The 20701-nt window shown below is 45.5% G+C and overlaps 1 protein-coding gene across 3 annotated transcripts in view; it reads right to left on the reverse strand.

Annotated features, from left to right (window-relative positions):
- Nucleotides 1-5137: 5137 nt before the first annotated feature.
- OSBP2 (oxysterol binding protein 2) overlaps nucleotides 5138-20701 on the reverse strand; it is a 179969-nt gene continuing 164405 nt past the window's right edge. For 2 of the 3 annotated variants that reach the window (XM_019814768.3, XM_023241575.2), the window contains 7 exons: nucleotides 20155-20400; nucleotides 17297-17417; nucleotides 16908-17011; nucleotides 16740-16835; nucleotides 16473-16657; nucleotides 6941-7167; nucleotides 5138-6720 (listed from right to left, as the gene is read on the reverse strand). In XM_019814768.3, the coding sequence (XP_019670327.1) occupies nucleotides 6575-6720; nucleotides 6941-7167; nucleotides 16473-16657; nucleotides 16740-16835; nucleotides 16908-17011; nucleotides 17297-17417; nucleotides 20155-20400 (1125 nt within the window). In that variant the 3' untranslated portion in view covers nucleotides 5138-6574. The remainder of the gene's footprint in view (nucleotides 6721-6940; nucleotides 7168-16472; nucleotides 16658-16739; nucleotides 16836-16907; nucleotides 17012-17296; nucleotides 17418-20154; nucleotides 20401-20701) is intronic. The other variant, XM_019814769.3, reaches the window with a different exon arrangement.

The following is a 20701-nucleotide window of genomic DNA, read 5'->3' on the forward strand; positions in this document are numbered from 1 at the left end:
ATTTTATAATTTCTGTTGTTTTCTTCTTTGGTCCACCAGTTATTTAAAAGTGTATTTCTTTTTTTTTTTAATTTTTTTAATGTTTATTTATTTTTGAGACAGAGAGAGACAGAGCATGAACGGGGGCGGGTCAGAGAGAGAGAGGGAGACACAGAATCTGAAACAGGCTCCAGGCTCTGAGCCGTCAGCACAGAGCCCGACGCGGGGCCCGAACTCACGAACCGTGAGATCATGACCTGAGCCAAAGTCGGACGCTTAACCAACTGAGCCACCCAGGTGCCCCTAAAAGTGTATTTCTTAATGCTCAAGAGTTTGGTCTGAGAATGTGGTCTGTATATTAGTCTTTTGAAATTTGCTGAGGCATTATGACTGGCCCAGATATGTGGTTAATATTAATAAATGTTTCATGTGCACTTTAAAACTATATATTCTGCTGTTATGTGTAATACCCCATGTGTGCCCATTACACCAAGTTTGTGAATTGTGTTGTTGGAAACCTTGCTGATATGCTATGTCTGTCTGAGCTCTCACTACACGGAGAGATATGTTAAAAAATCTTCCATTATGATTGTGGATTTATCTATTTCTCCTTGTGACTGTGTCCATTTATCTTGGGATGTTATTAGGTGTATAGGAGTTTTAGAACTTTATGAATTCTACCTTTTATCCTTATAAAGTGACCTTTTTATTTCTAGGAGTTGACATACAGAAATACATTTTTGCCTTAAAGCCTATCTTGTCTGTATATTTATGTTTTTAGTGTATTCTTGTAAATAGCATATGGCCAGATTTTTAAATTCCAGATATTTTTGTTCTTACTTGAAGATTTAATTTACTTAAATTTTGTGTATTATTGTTGCATTGATAATTGACTTATGTTTGTCTTATTTTTAAATTTTTATTCCACCTTATCTGCATTCCTTTTTCCTCTTTCTTCTTGCCTTTAGATTGAAAAAATTTCCCCCCACACACAATGTTCTCCTTTGTTTCATAAATGTTATTCTTCCTTTAGCCATTACATTGTATATTTCACATAATAGTTAACTCATCAAAGTCTACTCAAGACTCTCAGTATTGTTTTAATAAGTTTTTATTAAAAGATTTATTTGCCTTTGGTTCCTGAAAGATATTTTCACTGGGAATACTGACATTATCCCCTCTACTTTGGAGATCTCACTTTGTCTTCTTTTTTTGTTTTTTAGAGTTTATTTATTTTGAGAGAGAGTGCGTGTAAGTGGGGGAGGGGCAGAGAGAGGAAGAGAGAGAATCCCAAACCACACTGACAGTGCAGAGCCCAATGTGGGGCTCAAACTCATGAACCGTGAGATCGTGACCTGAGCCTAAGTCAGATGCTTAACTGACTGAGCCGAGGTGCCCCACTTTGTCTTCTTAACTAGGAAGTCAGCTCTAAGTCTGATTGGTGATCCTTGAAGGTAATTACCACTGCCCACCCCAAATCTGGCTGCTTTTAAGATTTTGTTGAGTCTTGCAAATTCACTATATTATACTTAGCTGTGAATGTTTATTTACCTGACTAGGATGTGTTGAGATTAACTCTGTATATTGGTGTTTCTCATGACTTCTTGGAAATTTTTTAGGCATTCAGTCTTTAAAGATTGCTTCTGCTCCATTTTGATTAGCGACATATGGGACCTTCTCACTTTATTCTCCATGTCTCTTTTATATTTTTCACTTCTTTGTGTCTTTATGTTGCATTCTGAATACTTTTTTAAAAAAATATTTGAGAGAGAGCACGCATGTGGAAGTGGGGAGGGGGCAGAGAGAAAATACCAAGCAGGCTCTGCGCTGTCAGCTCAGAGTTGGATGCAGGGCTCAAACTCACGAACAGTGAGATCATGACCTGAGCTGCAATCAAGAGTTGGGCGCTCAACCGACTGAGCCACCCAGGCACCCCAGCATTCTGAATACTTTCTTTAGGTCTTACTTCCATGTCACTAATATGCTCTTCAGTGGTGTAATCTGTTATAAAATTATTTTCAGTGATTTTTTTTTCAATTTCTGGAAATTCCTTAGTTTATTTAAAAAAAATTTGAAATGTTTATTCGTTTTTTGAGAGAGAGAGCGAGGCTGAGCGTGAGTGGGGGAGGGGCAGAGAAAGAGGGAAACAGAATCTGAAGCAGGCTCCAGGCTCTGAGCTGTCAGCACAGAGCCCGACGTGGGGCTCTAACTCACTAACCTCAAGATCATGACCTAAGCTGAAGTCAGATGCTTAACCAACTGAGGCCACCACAGGTGCCCCTGTAAGTTCCTTTTATTTTTAAAAAATACCCTTCATTTTTAGGAATGAGAATTCTAGAAACCTATTTCTAGAAATATATTACACATGCTTATTTTATATTGTGTCTGATAATTTCACTACATGGAGGAGTTTTATGTCTTATTCTGCTGTTATTTCTGCTGTCCTGTGTTCATGTGCCCACTTGTGTGCTGTTTCCTTGTGTCTTTAGAGATGTCACATTGTTAGCTATTCATTTTCCTTGCAACTTCCCATCTGAGATTCCATAAGGTCTGGAATGAAGGGGAGAGCCTCCAGAGAGGCTTTCTTTGCTTCTCTTGTGGGACTGGGGACATTGCCATTTTGAGACCATGTTATATTCTCTGCTAGATGTTTTATTTGACCATCTGGGTAGTATATATTTGGGCTATAAAACCAAACCAAGTGAGGCCGTGCTCCTGATTACAAATTCTTAGGGGATTCTTTTCTGCTCTGCGTAGGACTGATCTTGTATTTGATTTTCCTCTATTTGATTTTGGATTCATCATTATATTGAAGGTATAGACCTTTGGGAGTCCAGCTTTACAGCAGACACCTCCTATTAGATACCCTACCTTGGAAGGGTCATTTGAGGCAGTGAAAACTTAGGCTCGCTGGGTACAGTAAGTGGCTCTGAGGGAAAAACAGACTTCAGAGTTCTTTCCATGTTTCTACAGTCACTTAATATTTGGCCCAAGTATTCCTTATATTCTTTCCAACTCATGGATGCTTTTAGGATATTTTAAAGTGTTATCTAGCATGCCTAGTTTTACATAAGGGAAGGTTATCCAGGTACCTAGTCTACCATATTGGCAGAAAGATAAGTCCTCCTTGAACTGGTTGATGTAATGAGTGATTTACAATGAGACGCTTCCAACACTGACCCATTCTCGCATTTCTGTAGTAAACCTAACTTGGGCATGGGTTTACCAAGGTATCAGTCTTTTGTATGTGGCTGGATTCTATTTGCTCTTTGGGCTTTTGAAAATTCTATTCTTAAAGTGAGATTGAAATATATATTCTATTTTCAAAAATATTTATTTCAAGACAGAGCATGAGTTGGGGAGGGGCAGAGAGAGGGAGATAGAGAATCCCAAGCAGGCTCCATGCTCAGCGCAGAGCCCGATGCAGGGCTTGATCTCATGACTGTGCTGAGCCCCAGCCCAGGGGATAAGGGAACCTCAGGCCTCCTCCCCCACAGTCTGTCAGGAGCAAAGATTTGGACTCTGGAGTTTGTGGGAGCAGGAGTTTCCTGGGACCTGAGGTTCAACTCTTCCCTGTTGCATCTCTGATGCCCCCTTACAATTTGACACTGCAGTCACACTTCCCAGTGGCCCCAGGGAGTGTCCCCCTGAGCCTTTGCTCTGGCTGGGCCTTCTGGCCTGGAATTAACACCTATTTACTGAGCATCTATGTGCCAGGCACTGGGGATGCTACAGTGTATAAGACATGATTCCTACTCTCATGAAGCTCACAGTCCACTGGGGGGGTGGGGGAGAGAGTCAACAAATGAGTAAAATACATGGTATTACACATAGTGCCAGAATGCAGTGGAGAAAAATGCAATTCTTTTGGTAGCTTTCTAGCATGTTTGGGTATCTGCAGGTCAAGTCCACATCCCCTACCTTCTTAAGAATTGCTCTACTATTTTTTGTTCAATTACTCTCTCATGCAAATTTCACAATCCACTTGTCAAGTGTCTGAAAAATATTGGTAAGATTTTGATTTGGATCATGTTGGATTTGTAGATTTGGAAGAACCCACATAACTGAGTTGGCCACCTATGAAGATGGTGTTTTTCCCTTTAACTCGGGTCTTATTACTCAGTAAAAATTTAAAGTTGTATCTATAAAGGTCTTTTGCATCTTTTTGTCAGATGTATTATGAGGCCCCTTATGGCCTTTGTTGCAGAATCTTTTCTATGACATTTTCAACTCAGTGATGGCTAGTAGACTACTGAGTGTAGGCGGAACTTGTGTGATCTGGTCAGAGCGGTTTCTAGAACATCAGCCTGATGTCACTCCCTGTTCAGAGCTCTGTCTGGCTTCACTGTAGGCTCTTCCTTTACTTTGCCTAAGCGGACTGGCTTCTGTCACCTCTGGGCCTTGTCCATGCAGCCTATCTTCTCCCCTGGCAGACCTGCTTCCACTGCCCTCCCCCATCTCGGGGTTCAGGTTCATACTGGGGTTGTCTCACCGCCTTGCATCTTCTAGCCAGTGAGAGTTGCAGGACTCACCAGTGCCTGCCTCCTCACAGATGGGAAAGCAAGGCTTGGGTAAGGAAGGAGTTGTGCAGGGCCAGCCTTGGATCCCACAGTGCTGGGGTTTCAGGGCAGGCAGTTGGAGCCTGGCTCTGATGCCCCTGTGGTGCCCTGCCCCACCACATTCTCTCACCTGGAATCACTGGCAGTGGGAGGCCCCACCACAGTGGGCCAGACCAAGCCGTTCTTGGCCAGCCCTGGGAGCTAGTAATCCGAGTTGCTTGGCAACCTGGGACAACAGAAGCAGTCCAGGTCATGGTTGTCCAGTAACCTTAGAATTCACCAAGGTGGGTGTTACCTCAAAGAGAAGAGCGTGGCAGGTGCCATGGCTTGGCTCTAGACAGTCCCAGGCAAAGCTGTGACCCCTCTCCTAGGTGCTGTCTCAGCCCTCTGCAGCCTACCTGGCCTTGACCCTACCAGGTCTTCCACCCCCTTCTCACCCCCACCCCCTCATTTAGACCAGCTTCCCATTGCTGGGATCAGTGCTGAGCAGAATAAAGCCTGGGGGCTCCTCCCCCATGCTGCCATACAGGTGGTCACCTGTTCTGTGCATCGGCCCCAATCCACCCAGTCACAGACTCAGGGACAAGGCCTTGGAAAACTCCAAATCCAAGGTTTTTATTACCGGTCAGAAGGTGCTCCCTCACAAACAGTGTGGAGAAGAGGTACATTGCACAGCTCTGCTGTGGGCGTGGTGGGGCCACCCTGCCCGCCCTGCCTCTTGAGTGGGCACCCTAAGGCATTTCACATGTTGGTGTTTTCACTTTTTTTATTTTTTTATTTTATAAAAACAAACGCAGTCCTAGAATATACAGAAAAAACCCTGTGATGAATTTTCAGGACCAAACTGAAGTGGGAGGGTTTGGAATGGGGGTTCTGAGGGGCTGGATAATGGCCACTGTGGCCCAGTACCCCCCTACCATTGGCAGGAGCCCTTGGAAGGGGGTCCGAGGAGAGGGTAGGACACAGCTGACAGGAGAGCCAAACTCAGACAGGGGTGCCCTGTCTTCATCATTTTTTAACTTCCACATACCATAGAAATTTAAGCAAAATAGCTATTTTTTATATATTTATATATCATATATATATAAATCAGGCAAATAAAGAGTTCAGGGGGTGCGAAGATGGGCACCCCGGAGGTGCCTGAGGCCGAGGCAGGACACTGGGCCTCTGGTGCCTGGGGGCACCAGCCCAGGCTGAGCCAAGTGTTTGTTCTTATTGCTGATTTGGGGCCTGGTTCTGGGGTGGGGAGCACCTGCAGGCCCTGCTCCCAGCCCTTCCTGACCTCTCTGGGGCTGGGGAGCAGCCCCTGCATGGCCAAAGCTAGGCAAGGGGCTGTTACCCTCAAATCTATCTGGGGACCCTTGGGCATCCCCTCCCCCACAGTGGGTGCTGCTGTAGCTCTGGAGACAACTGACTTGTGCTCTCCTGGGCCAGGTGGCCCTTCCAGTTCCCTTCTCTCTGGAGTCTTGTGCTCCTGGTGACCCTGCTATGTTGAGCTACAAAATGCTCCCTGCTCAAAGGGGTCTAGCTTCCTGATGTCTTAAAAAGAAGGGGCTCTTGCCAGGACACATTTGTGGCAAGAAAGCACACTTAGAAAGTGGTCTGCTAAGTGCTGTACTAAAAATATTTACTAAACGTCTTGGCTGGAAAGAAAATGGAGATCGTTTTTTCTAAAAAAGTCAAAAGTGGCTCCCCAGTGGGGGACAGTGCCTCCCTTGGTGGGGCTGGTGACTGGGGCAGCCCAGGGCCCCGGGCCAGCCTGCCTGAGTTGTGGTAACTGGGAGCTGGGGTCCCAGTGGGACCCAAGTCCAAAATGATGGGGCTTGGGTGACCCAGGGCACCTGGGGGCTGGAGAGAATGCAGATCAGCACTTGCTCCTTCCAAGGTGGAAGCCCCAAAAAAGTGTTTAAAAAAAAAAAAAAAAAAGGAAAGGGAAAAGGTGTAAGGGGGAGGGCCACTGAGTACTAAATTGAGTGTATTAAAGAAAAGGTGGACCAGGCTGTACAGGCGCCTGTATTTGCAGGAGGGGATGGAGCTCAGAAGATGTTGGGACACATGTGCCAGTCCTGCCTCTCCTTGGCCTCCCAGTAGCCGCCCTTGTACATGCAGGCCGTCTCCCCGGTCAGTGGGTCCAGCCTCTTCTCGAACCACAGCGGCACGTACACATCGGCTTCCTTCTCTGCTGGGCAGGCACAGTGGGCGTGCGGGTGGGCGGTGGTGTACTCCCAGGCTCTCTCCCACCCTTCCCCCCACGCCATTCCCCCCGCCCCTAGGACCCTGCTGCCTTCCACCCTGTGCCTGCGGTACCCTTTCCCTCCCTCCCCCACCCCATCCCTTTCTTGTGGGAACCCGCTCCCCATACCCAGGGTACCTTCTCTCACCGCCTCCCCGCCCAGCCTCACCTTCCTCCGTGCCACAGCCCCGTGAGCAGGCCTCCAGCCGCCGGCGCCGCGACACGCGCTGCTTCTCCTCCAGCCGCTGCTTCTCCGTGTTGGCCTCGTCCCAGTGCCCCTTCTCCATCAGCCGCTGGTCTGGCCGCAGGCGGCTGTCCGTGGGCGCCACGCCCTCCTCGTGCTCGTTGAGGGTCAGGGCCAGCTCCGAGAAGTAGTACATGTTCTCCGCGTTCTCCCTGCGGCGGCACGGCATGGCTGTGTGAGGGCTCCACACGGCCTCCCCCACCCCGCTGCCCCCAGGGTCCCCGTGTCCACCACCACGAGGAGGTGTCTTTCCTCCTCACACCTTGTGTACTGGCTCCACCGACCCGCATCAGTTTTGCTACCTTCTGCTTCTCTGGGCATTTGCGTATTTCTATCAGTTTTTCAAGTAGATCAGCGTGACGTTGTTTCACCATCCCCTCATTTACTACTGCTTTAATATCTGTGACATGGCGACGTCCTCTTTTGCATTTGTGATGTGGGTTATACATGCCTTCCCTCCATTCCAAACAGTCATGGCAGAGGTTTGTCCGTTCCCTTCCTTCATTGGTTGAAGATGAAACTGTTGATTCTATTTTAGGTTTTTCTGCTTCACTGAGTTTGCTTTTATCCTCTCCTGCTTTGTTGGGGTTTATTTTGCTGTTCTTTTTCTAACTTCATGAGATCGTTGCTTATTAGCTCATGATTTTTTCAGCTGTTCTTTTCGAGTATACACATTTTAGGTTACGCATTGCACTCCAAGTACTGCATTAGATGAATCTCACGGTTTTTATATGTATTACTTTATCATGCAGTTATATTTTCTAGTATCTAATATCAGTGTATGTTCTTTGATTTGTGGATTAGTTTGGAAGCATATTTCTTGAGTTTATAAACATCTGGGTTTTTTTTTTTTAGTCATCTTTATTTCTAGTATAATTGCCATGGAGTCAGACAGTATGCCCGTATAATCTCAGTTCTTTAAAATTTGCTGAAAGGCCCAGTAAATGGCCAGTTTTTTGCAGATGCTCCAGGTGTGCCTGAAGAGAATGTGTTTCCTGCAGTTGTTCAGTGTGTTCTACAACTGTCCAGTACATTCTATGGTTCAAACTCTTTTCATTTTTTTTTTTTTATTTCTAGCCATTACTAAGAGAGGTATATTAAAATGTCATCTCTTGTAGTTAATCCATTGTAAATCAATCCATTTCTCCTTATAGTTCTACCAGCTTTTGCTGTAAATATTTTGAGGCTCTGTTTTTAGGTACAGGATACATTCAAACTTAAAACTCATCTTCCTAGTGAATTGAACCTTTATCATTATGTCCCTTACCTCTCGTCTTACCTTTTGTTTTAAAATCTGTTTTTGTGACATTAATCTAGCTACAGTAGCTTTTGTTTGTTGTATCTATGGACATCTCTTTTTGTATTCTGTTATTCCAGTCTTTCTTTACTTTCTTACTTAGATGTATCTCTTGTAAATCACATATATTTGGATTTTTAAAACTTATCTGAAATCTTACACTTATAATGGGAGTACTTAATGTAATTACTGATATGTTGGATTTAAATATGTCTTATTTCAGTTTTTGTTTTTGTTTTTTTTTTGTTGTTGTTCTCCTTTTTTGGACCTCAAGTGCACAGCTTTGGATTAAACATGATCCTTGCTACATGACACCCTCTTTTTATTGGTCCTTGCATGGTCTGCTTGTATTAATGCAACTCTGCCACCAGAAAACCCTCTAGACAAAAGGTAGAATCCTGACAAAACCTACATATAATCATATGGAAAACTCATCAATCCATCTTCTTCTCAGGTAGCCATCTACAAGACTCCTGGGTTCATCAGTCCCTTGCTTACCATTTAATGTAATTTTATTGCATCTTTAAATAGTCTTAATTGGGCATGTATGTGTGTATGTGTGTGTTTATTTACATATACGTACATACATACTTGTTTTTAACTGTATAAAAAGAATTCCATGGTATATGTAACCTTGTGGGACTTTTTTCCCCTTAATATTACATTGCTAAAATTTGTATTGTTGCATGTTTCTGTTGTTTGTTAATTTCAACTACTGTGTAATATTCCCTCCTGTGACTAATACCCCCGTTATTCATTCAATAAATCTGGGTTGTTTAAAGTTTTTGCTTTGGAGTAATCTTATGCATGTTTCCTATTGTACATTTGCAGGAATTTCTCTTGTGTATATACCTAGAAGTGGAATTGCTGGGCTATAGAGTCTGTGATGTTCTTCTTTAGGAGGTAAGGCCAACCTGCTTTCCAACATGGTGGCACCAATTCACATTCCCGCTAGTGATGCATAAGAGATATTGTGGATCTGTATCATCTTCAACACTTGATACTGTCAGATTTTTTTTTTCTAATTAAATAAAGGTAAAATGGTCTCACTGTGGTTTTGATTTGAATTTCCCTAATTACCAACGATGTTGATAACCAGTCCTATGATGACTGGTCATACGTATTTCTTCTCAAGTGAAATTCTTGCTTGTGACTCGCACTTTTTCCGCTGGATGTTTTTGTCTTATTCATGGGTTAGGTGTTCTTGATTTTTTTAATTATTGTTTTTAATTGTGGTCAAATACTCTTTATGTATCTCCATACTGATCTTTTGTTGGGTGTTAAGTATTATGATTCTCTTCTGCAAGTTTATATATTCACTTTAAAAAAATTTTTTTTAATGTTTATTTATTTTTGAGAGAGAGACAGACTGTGAGTGGGAGAGAGGCAAAGAGAGAGGGAGACACAGAATCTGAAGCAGGCTCCAGGCTCTGAGCTGTCAGAACAGAGCCTGACGCAGGGCTTGAACTCATGAGTTGTGAGATCATGGCCTGAGCTGAAGTCAGGATGCCTGACTGAGCCACCCAGGTGCCCCATATATATTCACTTTCTTTAGACTGTCTTTTAACAAGCAAAGTTTCTTTTTTTTTAAATTATTTATTTTATTATTTATTTTTTAAAAATTTATATCCAAGTTAGTTAGCATATAGTGCAATGATTTCAGGAGTAGAATCCTGGGATTCATCCCCTACATATAACACCCACTGCTCACCCCAACAAGTGTCTTCCTTAATGCCTCTTGCCCATTTAGCCCATCCCCCCACCAACAACCCCTCCAGCAACCCTCAGTTTGTTCTCTGTATTTAAGAGTCTCTTATGGTTTGTCCCCCTCCCTGTTTTTATATTATTTTTGCTTCCCTTCCCTTATGTTTATCTATTTTGTATCTTAAATTCCACATATGAGTGAAGTCATATGATATTTGTCTTTCTCTGACTAATTTCACTTAGCATAATACACTTTAGTTCCATCCACGTTGTTGAAGCAAAATTTAATGAAAAAAATATTTTAATATAGTTGAATGCATAAGTACTGTTCTGTGTCTTAAGATGTATTTCCTTAAGGTCTAAAAGATATTCATCTATATTTTCCCTTAGAGTTTAACCTCTTGCTTAACAGCAAGTTAAGCTTAATACTTTTTGTAAGACCTTTGCCTTGAGTCAATTTCTGTTACAATGTAAGGGAGAGATTCAGTTAATCTTTTTACATAAGGGTAACAATCTCCCCAACCTCCTTCAGTGAACAGTGCCATCTTTCCACACGATGCCATGTTACTTTTGTTATACACCAAAGATACATACATCCATGGGTCCGTTTCCAGGCTCACTGTTCTATTCCAGTTTCAAAGTAAGTCTTGATGTCTAGTAGGGCTAGTCCTTATTTCTCTGTTGTTCTTGTTTAGAAATGTTCTGGCCCTTTATTCTTAAGTATAAATTAAAAAATGATAATATCAAGCAGTGAAAATCACCATTGTGATTTTGTTTGATCTACTCTTTAGATACTGATGTCTTTGTAATACTAAGTCTTTCTATTTATGAACACTGTATCTTTATCTATTGATTTAGCTCTTTTTTGATATCTCAGTAAAGTTTTATAATTTTCCCTAAAGAGATCTTGAATATAAGATTCATTACAAGGTCCTTGATGTTCTCTGATATAATTATCTTCTCTTTTTTAAAAAAATTTTTTAATGTTTATTTTTGAGAGAGAGAGAGAGAGCACAAGCAAGGGAGGGGCAGAGAGAGAGAGGGAGACACAGAATCCAAAGCAGGCTCCAGGCTCTGACCTGTCATTACAGAGCCTGACACGGGGCTCGAACTCACAAACTGTGAGATCATGACCCAAGCTGAAGTTGGATACCCAACCAACTGAGCCACCCAGGTGCCCCTATAATTGTCTTCTCTTAAATTGTATTTTCTAGTTGTTTTCTTTTAGTGTATAGAAATGCAATTGACTTTTGCATATTAACCTTATACTAAGATACCTAAAATGCTTTTTCTGAATCTACGGAGATTTTTTTTTTTTTTTTTTTTTTTTTGAGAGAGAGAGAGAGAGAGAGAATGAGAATGAGCCCAGGGAGGGGCAGAGGAAGAGGGATAGAGAATATATATTTTTTTAATTTTATTTTTCAATGTTTATTTTTGAGAAAGAGAAACACAAAGTGTGAGTGGGGGAGGGGCAGAGAGAGAGGGAGACAGAATCTGAAGCAGGCTCTAGGCTCTGAGCTGTCAGAACAGAGCCTGACATAAAGCACGAACTCATGAACCATTAGATCATGACCTGCCAAAGTCAGACACTTAACCATCTGAGCCACCCAGGCGCCCAAAGAGAGAGAGAGAATCTTAAGCAGGCTCCACACTCAGTGTGGAGGCCGATGTGGGGGTTGATCTCATGACTGTGAGATCATGACCTGAGCCAAAATCAAGAGTCGGACATCTGACCAACTGAGCCACACAGGTGCCCCTTTTTAAAATAAAAAAACATTTTTTTCTTAATGAGATTTGTTAATGTGATGAATTAATTTATAGATTTTCTAATATAAAATCATCCTTGCATGCCTAGGATTAACTCAACAGGACTGTTTTCTTTTTTATACATTGTTGGATTGGATTTTTTTGATGTCTTGTTTTGGAATTTTGCTGATATATTCATGAGTGAAATAGGGCAGAACTTTAATTTTCTTACTACTCTTCTTGCTTAGTTCAACATCAGTGTTATCCTGGCCTCACAGTATAAGAAAGGGGGAACATTTCTTCTTTTCCTTTGATCTGGAAGATTTTTATACAATACTAGGATAATATATTTCTGGAAAACTTGGTAGAATTCACCTCCAGAATTATCTGGGCTTTGTGTTTTCCTTGTGGGGATTTTTAAATTACTGCTTCAGTTTCTTTAATTATTATAGGACTACTCATGGCTTTTTATTTCTTCTAGACTCAGTTCTTATTTTTTTATTTGTGCTTCTGAATTTTAATGATCTCTTTGTACTTTATATGTCTTATTAAAGTCTTTTTTAATATTTATTTCTAGGAGCACCTGGGTGGCTCAGTAGGTTAAGTATCCGATTTCAACTCAGGTCATGATTGCACGGTTCATGAGTTTGAGCTCTGCATCAGGCTCTAGCACTGCGGAGCCCACTTCAGATCCTCTCTCCCCCTCTCTCTCTGCCCCTCCCCTGCTCATGTTCTCTTTCTCAAAAATAAATAAACATTAAAAAATAATATTTATGGGGCGCCTGGGTGGCGCAGTCGGTTAAGCATCCGACTTCAGCCAGGTCACGATCTCGCGGTCCGGGAGTTCGAGCCCCGCGTCAGGCTCTGGGCTGATGGCTCAGAGCCTAGAGCCTGTTTCCGATTCTGTGTCTCCCTCTCTCTCTGCCCCTCCCCCGTTCATGCTCTGTCTCTCTCTGTCCCAAAAATAAAAATAAAAACGTTAAAAAAATTAAAAAAAAATATTTATTTCTATACTCTCTCTTCATCAGTCTTGCCAGTAGTTTTCTGTCAGTTTTTTTCCCCCAAAGAATCAAATTTTGGCTTTTTAAACTCTATTTTATTTTTTTCTATTTCATTAATCTCTGCTCTTATTTTAAAAAAAAATTTAATGTTTATTTTTGAGAGAGAGAGACAGAGTGTGAACAGGGGAGGGTGAGAGAGAGAGGGAGACACAGAATCTGAAGCAGGCTTCAGGCTTTGAGTTGTCAACACAGAGCCCGACGTGGGGCTCGAACTCGCGAACCGTGAGATCATGACCTGAGCTGAAGTCAGATGCTTAACTGACTGAGCCACCCAGGCACCCCTCTGCTCTTATTTTTAAAGTCTGTTTTCTTCTTTCTTTGATTTTGTATGTTGAACTTTCTTTAATTTCTTCAATTAGAAACTCAGAAAAGAAAGTCTCAAAATTAATGCACTTACGTGCCCATTTAAGGCAATCCATTTCCTTTGCGGCGTTGCCTTTGTTACATCCAGCCAGTTTTGATATCTCTTCATTCTCAATTATAGGTATTTTAGAATTCCCATTCTAATTTATTATTTTACCCATGCATTATTTAGCAGCGTAACAAGTTTTTCCAAACATGTGGAGACTTTTTCCAAACACTGTGGGGCTTTTTGTCACCTTGTTCATAACTTCTGACTTACCGTCTTATCATAGATGTGGTCTGTACACTACCTATGATTTTGTTGAGTCTTTCTTTAGGGTTCAGTACATGATTGACTTTTGCCTACACTCCAGGTCTACTAGGGTAAAAAGTATGTTCTCTGATTGTTGCACCTGCAAGTATGTTGGCATCCTGTGTTGTTTTGATCTCCTGCAGACCCTTGTTGGCTCCCCCACTGCCGACCGATCAACAAACGAGAGGGGTGTATTGAAATCTCTCTGTCTCCCACCACAGTGATGGATTTATCAATTTCTCCCTTTACTATCAATTCATGCTTGTATATTTTTGAAGCTGTTTCATTGCCTGCATAATGGAACTCTTAGATCTTCTTGAAGAACTCAGACTTTTATCATGCAGCAACTCTTCCATCCCTAATAATGTCTTTTTCTTATTAAAGTCTATTTTGTCTGATTTGAAGATAGTTATTGTAGCTTTTTTGGTGAGTGTTTCCATGATATGTCAATCTTTTACTTTCAACCTTTGCACATTTTTGTCTTTGACATCTCTTAGAAGATGCATGTATCTGGATTTTAAAAATCCACTCAATCAGTATTTTGTTTTTTGACTGGTGAGTGTCATCTATTTATATTTGTTATGCTTGGGCCTATTCCCACTGTGTTGATTTACTGTTCTTATTTGTACTTTTTCTTTTTAGTCTTTTCTTACTATTTGAAACATCTTATATTTGTCTCTTCCTTCCAATAAGAACTCAGCATTCCTTCATATCCCTCAGCCTCCTTTTCAATTCTCCTCAAACCCTGTCATGTCAACATTATCTACATCTTAAGTTCTGGATTATTATGGGAATATTTTCTCTTTTTCTTTGGTCTTAGTAATTGTTAAAAAAAAAACCACAGCTTTTACTTCATGTGTCTGTTGCGGCAACACCTGGACTTTTTTCTCCCCCTTTTAAAGTACTATGTCTAATACCTTTTTTATTGTGCGTTTTGTGTGGCAAACCTTCTGAGGCTGTTTGCTTGATGACTTTTTTTTTTATGTCGTCATATTTAAATGATAGCTTGGTTGGTTACAAATCCTAACCTCTTAATTTTTTCATCTTCATTACCTTGAAAATATTACTCCAAATATTGGTTATTGAAAGATCTGATGTCAGGGCTCCCAGGTGCTCAGTTGGAGAACAGGGTCTAACTATTTCTCCTTTCCATTTTTCTTTCATTCTTTTCCTTCTGGGATTCCAATTAGACGTTATTTTAGTGGTTATTGTAGGAATTACAAATGTAGGAAGTACTTCACATGTGTACTTCACAGAAAGTAATACATGTCTGACTTCAGCTCAGGTCATGATCTCACAGTTTGTGGGTTTGAGTCCCACGTCGAGCTCTGTGCTGACAGCTCAGAGCCTGGAGCCTGTTTTGGATTCTGTGTGTCTCTCTCTCCACCCTTCCCCTGCTCATGCTCTGTCTCTCTCAAAAAATAATAAAAACATTTTTTTAAAGAAAGATCTGATGTCAATCTGATTCTTCATCCTTGACTGCAATCTTCTTGTACTTCTTTCTGGGAGCTATGAGAATTTTCTCCTTGGTATTCTTAAATTTCACTATAGTGTGGTCGAGGTGAAAGTTTTTCTTTCTCTCTTCTCTCTGAAATTCTACTAACTCTGCAACCCAAGGTCTCCCATCTCTGTGGTTTTATTCTGGGAAATTTATCTCCACTATTTAACTATTTCTCTCTCCTTTCCATTTTTCTTTCATTCTTTTCCTTCTGGATTCCAAGTAAACATTATTTTAGTGGTTATTGTAGGAATTACAATATGCGTACTTCACACAGCCAAAAGTTCATGTGCATCTTGCCCTCCTTGGGTAACAGAAAGGCCTTTGAGAAGTTTCCCTCTTCCTACTTATGCGATCACACAGTTGTATTTTTTTGTTTAGATTCTAAACCCCACAAGACATCGCTGCTCTTATTTACTGTTGACTTAGGTTCACATAGTTTTTGTTCTTCATTCATACATCTCAGATCTTCCCTCGGGGATCACTTTCCTTCTGCAGGAGGCATATCCTTTAATACAGGCCTGCTGGTGGCGAAAGGAGTTTCAGTCATAGTCTGAAAGTGCCTATTTCAGTTTCATTTTGTAAAGGTGTTCTTGCTGGGTGTAGGATTCTAGGCTGGCGGGGAGTCTTCCTGCACGTGGAAGATGTTGTTTGACTGTCTTCAAGCTTCCACTATTGCTGAGGAGGACAGAGCTGTCTGTCTGTCCCTCAGAAAGTAATACATGTCTTCTTCAAATCTGGCTGCTTAATATTTCCTCTTTGATTTAGTGTCAACAGTTCCACTGTGTGGATTTGGTGTGGAAAATTCTCTGATGTTTGCTCTTCAGATATGGTCCCTTTCCTTCCGGACTCTAACTAGAAGGATGTTAGACCCTGCTCTCCAACGTGACAGGCACACAGCTGCCCTGGGGATCTTCCTGACACTCTGCACTCTTACGGGCTCCTGGGCTGCTGGTGATGCTGCTCCAGGGACTCACTCCGGGTCACGAGGTGGTAAGCTTTCTCCGTTAGCTTCTTGTCTTTACCAGGCTTTGTCTGTCTGAAGTGTTTATTTCTTCTGACCTGGGTTCAGTTGATGGATTCCGTTAAGCCTTCCCAATGGAGTTCTCAGATTCAGTTACTTAATTTTTCCTTTGTAGAGTTTCTGTTTTGTGCTCTTTGGAATCTGCTGTACCGCTTTTTATAGTTTTCTATTTCTTGTACTTATTTTCACATTTGGTTTTCATTCCTTGGAATGTGGGGACTCTGTGCTTATCAGTCTGCTTAAGGTCTCTGCATAGGACTCGCTACCACCCGAGACTGTCACGCTTACTTACAGTTGGGTGTCTGGCTCCCACCCTGGGATGCCAGGCACACAACAAGGTCTCTGCCTCCATGCGGACAGAATCTTCCCAACCCCAGGGCCCGCCGCTCACTTCTTGTCTGGCCGAGCAGGGTCCCCTGCCTCCGTCTCCCCCACCCCCTGTGCTCTTCGCCAGCCCTGCAGCCCCACTCACGGCAACGGGTACTTCTTCCACAGCAGCTTAGCTGGCAGCGTCTGGTACACTGTCTTCTGCTTCCCATCCGAGCCGGGGCTGCTGGGGCTGCTTTGCATGATCTTGGCGCACTCCATCTGTTCATCCCACGAACCTGACAGCACGTAGTGGGCTTTGCCTTGGCTGTCACTCACCACTCCTGTTACCTGTGGACAGTGGCACTCTGGCATAGGCCTGCACTTCCCCCCGCTCCGGACCCCTGGGACCCTGAGGGGCAGCCTTGCTTACCTTCCGGGCGACCTCTTTGGAGAAGTAGCTGTAGGGCAAGAACTTCAGCTGGCACCGGTCCTTGGTCTTATGGTTCACAATCTCGATATCCCCTGTCTAGTGAGTGAGGGTAGTGGTCAGCGGCCCAACTCTGGGCCACACACCCCCTCCCTGAGGGCACCCCCTGACCTGGTCGATCCAGAGCTTGCCCACGATGATGTTATGCACAGTCGAGGTGCTCTTCCTCCACACGTAGTGATTCCCACTGGCCTGGAATTCTAAGTGGATGGCACCTGGAGGCCAGATACAGGGTCAGAGGTCGGGGCTTGTCATGCTAGGCCCCAGCCAGCCTGCCTGCCCACAGTCCCAGGGTCCTGACAAGTAGAAGCAGTATTCATGTAGACTGGGGACAGGACATAGGCCAGGGAGGCATCCAGGAAGCTTGGGGAGGTGGGGAGCAGACTTGCAGAGAGACTAATGTCACTCCTAGAGGCCCGAGATGACTTCTGGGTTGGCAAAACCCTCCCCCTTATCCAGAATGTCTTTCTGTCCTGGGAGAGCACAGGGCTCTAGCTCACCTAGCGGCATGATGGAGAGGTATTTTCCCCGGAACTTGCTGGAGATGGTGATCTCCTGCCAGAGGCTCCAGCCATGCTTGGAGAACACGTAGTGGGCGGCTGATGGTGGGTGGTGGCTCACCTGAGACCAGACCCACAGGACATGAGTGTCTGCTGACATGGGCCCAGGCCTGCCCCCCAACCAGCCGGCAGGGACAGCCTGCCCTGTGCTCGGCATGAACGGCTCCATGGCCCTGGGAGCAGGCCTGGCTGCTCCTCTACGGGCCACAAACCCATAGCAGCCGCTGGGAAGGATGGTGCTCTGAGTGGAAGAGCAAGGGTGTGGCAGTGGGACCAGCTTGGGTGGCTGTCCTGGCCTTGCTGTGGTCGAGAGAAGAGGGCTGAGGCATCTCTATGCTGGACTCGGGCTATGAAATGGGGTGATGACAAAGCCTGGCCTCAAGGACGCACCTGTGACAGGCTGTGCCGAGGGCTAGGAAGTGAAGTAGGATGCTCTCCCGAAGGCTTCTGTGCCCACTTTCTAGTTAGCGTCCCCACTTGCCTGCAAAGGGGAGCCTCTACCGGTGTGCCATGTTACACAGGAGGCCCAGGCTGGGGAAGCCATTTCAGCTGAGGGGCAGAGTTGGACCCAGCCTCCCTCCTAGCCAGCATGCTCTGTCATGGGAGTCCATGTCCGTGTCCTGCCCTGGGCCTGGAGGGCAGTGCAGCCAGCTGTGCACACCCACATGGGGCCCCCAGAACCTCCACCTTCCTCTCACAGACACCAGGGTGCCCCTGATGGCTGTCCCACCTGCCAGGACACCCCCATCAACTTCCCCTTGTTTGTTTTTCCTCATTTCTGTGGCTCTTTTGGTCTCAGGCTGCTTGGGCTCAGCCTCTCCCAGGCTTCTCACTTCCTAGGGCACCTTGTCACTGTATCATGGCCTCAGGCTCCTGCCTCGCAGCCCGGCTGCCCGCTGGACACCTCCACTCAGATGGCTGTTTGGACTGACCAGAGCTCCTGACATGCCCGCCTGCATCTCTCATTGTCTCCTGTCACTGTAAGTGGCACTCACTTCCTTTCTAGTCTCAGAAGCACAGGCCAAACCTGCCAACCACTCCTTGTCGCCTATAGTCAGGGCCCCACATGCCCTAAAGCCTACCCCACTGGCAAACTCAGGGACGTGACCCCCAAGGGGCTGGCCCTGGAACTCTGTGTCATGGCTTCCTGCAGGCCAATGCTAGAGTCTTTTTTTTTTTTAATGTTTATTTTTGAGAGAGAGAGAGAGAGAGAGAGAATTAGCAGGGGAGGGGCAGAGAGAGAGGGAGACACAATCTGAAGCAGGCTCCAGGCTCTGAGCTGTCAGCACAGAGCCCGATGTGGGACTTGAACTCACGAACTGCGAGATCATGACCTGAGCCAAAGTCGGGGGCTTAACCAACTGAGCCACCCAGGCACCCCACAATGATCTAGTCTTAACAGCTGCTCACACCAAATTCTCTGGAGTCCTCCCTGGCCCTCTTTCTTGTGTTCCCCCTCTAATTCTTAGCAAATGCATCTAGAATCCATCCCTCCCCCTCACCAGGCCACAGTGGGTGGCACAAAGCCTCTTCGGGCTTCACTCTCTGCTGTACCCAGGGGGACCCCATAAAACAAGTCAGGTGTCATGATTCCTCCACCTGCCACATGGAGTGGAACCAGAGACCTCTGGCTGCCCCCCTGCTTCCTCTCTGACCTGTGTGCCTTTCTCCCTCTGTGCCTCAGCTGGCTTTCTAAAGGAGCCAGAACCATCTGATGTACACAGTCCTATCCTTCCCTCCCCCCTCATGAGAACAGGTGCCCCATCTGCTCACTTCCCAGCAGCCTATATAGCACCTGGTACACTGTGGGCACTTCGTCAACTCTACTGAGTGAAGAAATGTGTTCACTTAGTAGTTCAGGCCAAGAACGCTGGGGTCATTCTTGCTGCCTTCCCTTGCCTCCCTCGCTCCCATGCCCTGTCTCCCCACATCCAAAGCATGAGCCAGTCTCCAGCTCTACTTTCTAAGCATGCCTGTGCTCTGCCCTCCCGCTTCCCCCTGGTGTGGCCACCACAACCGCCTCCTGTAGGGCTACACTGCAGCCAGAATGCGCATTTTAAACTAGCCACCAGACCGTAATCCCAGAACAGTGCTTGGCACACCACTAACATTCAGCAGCCCAAGCAGGAAGCTCTATTTTGGGTGCCTTTACACAGCACTTGCTTGGGTCCTCCCAGCACCAGGGAGGGACCAAGAGAACCACCCCTCTTCAGACAAGGGTGCCAAAGGCTGAGGTGCTACTGCTGAGGCTCCCAGACTGCAGGGCCCGGTTTTGGCTCTGCTCTGTGGGGAGAATACACATCTCTGCGGGGAAGGCTTGGAGAAGGGATGGAAGCGAGCTGACCTCTGTCCCCCCCACCCCCACCACGCCCAGGACAGGACCCCTGCGCCCCAGAAGCTCCTCACACCCCAGACCTGCACCGTCCCTGACCAGGGGCCCCACAGGGTGCAGGCTTCTCTCTGCCTGCCACCTTCCCCACTCTAGCCCACCGGGACTCCCTAAGAGCACCCTCGCACATGTCCCTCGACGGCTGCCACATGGCTCCTGGCTGGGAGGGGGAACGTCCTCTTTCCGGCACACCAGCCCTGACTCTGTCCTTACCAAGGTGTCTCTGGGAGGCCTGTTGGGATGGCACGTTCCTGGACCTGCCCCTGTTGCAGGAGGCCCGCCTTCTGCCTGGACCTTGGTTTGGCCCCGTGGGCACCGGCACGTTGGGGTCAGAAGCTGGTCCCATTCGTCTTGCCCTGCCCCCCAGGCCTGGCAGGAGCAGCTCGGGTGGAGTGTGAGTGGGCCTCACCTGCTCGCAGAGGGAGCGCAGGCCCATATCATCGAGGCGGTCCAGCTCAAAGGTCTCCCCCAGCATGGGGTTGAAGGGCTTGGCGATGCGGTGCACCGTGGTGGAGTAGGAGGACACGGAGAAGGCGGCCACCAGGCACATCTGCTCCACCGAGCTGGTGCAGTGCACCGCCTTGTCCAGCAGGTGGTGGTACTCCAGGTCCTCTGTCAGCCGCTGGAGCATAGACAGGGGCTCATTAAAGTTGACCTGCGGGCGGGCGGGAGGGCGGTCAGGCCACTGCTTCCGGCACAGACCTGGGGTGGGCACAGCACCCTTGCCTTCCTCAGATGTTCGCAGACTGCTGCTCAGATGGCACCTTCACAGTGAGGTTCCTCTGATGACCCTGTCTACAGCAGCGGCTCCATGCACTCACCTCCCCAGTGCCTCCTGCCTTGGTTTCCTCCACAGCCTCACCACTTTCTGACCTGCTGTACCTCGTACCCTTTCATGATGGTTACTGTCACTCTCCCATCCTAGAATGTAAATGCCATAAAGGCCAGGGTTTCTG

This window comes from Felis catus, chromosome D3 (assembly GCF_018350175.1).
Source record: "Felis catus isolate Fca126 chromosome D3, F.catus_Fca126_mat1.0, whole genome shotgun sequence".
Taxonomy (NCBI): Eukaryota; Metazoa; Chordata; class Mammalia; order Carnivora; family Felidae; genus Felis; species Felis catus.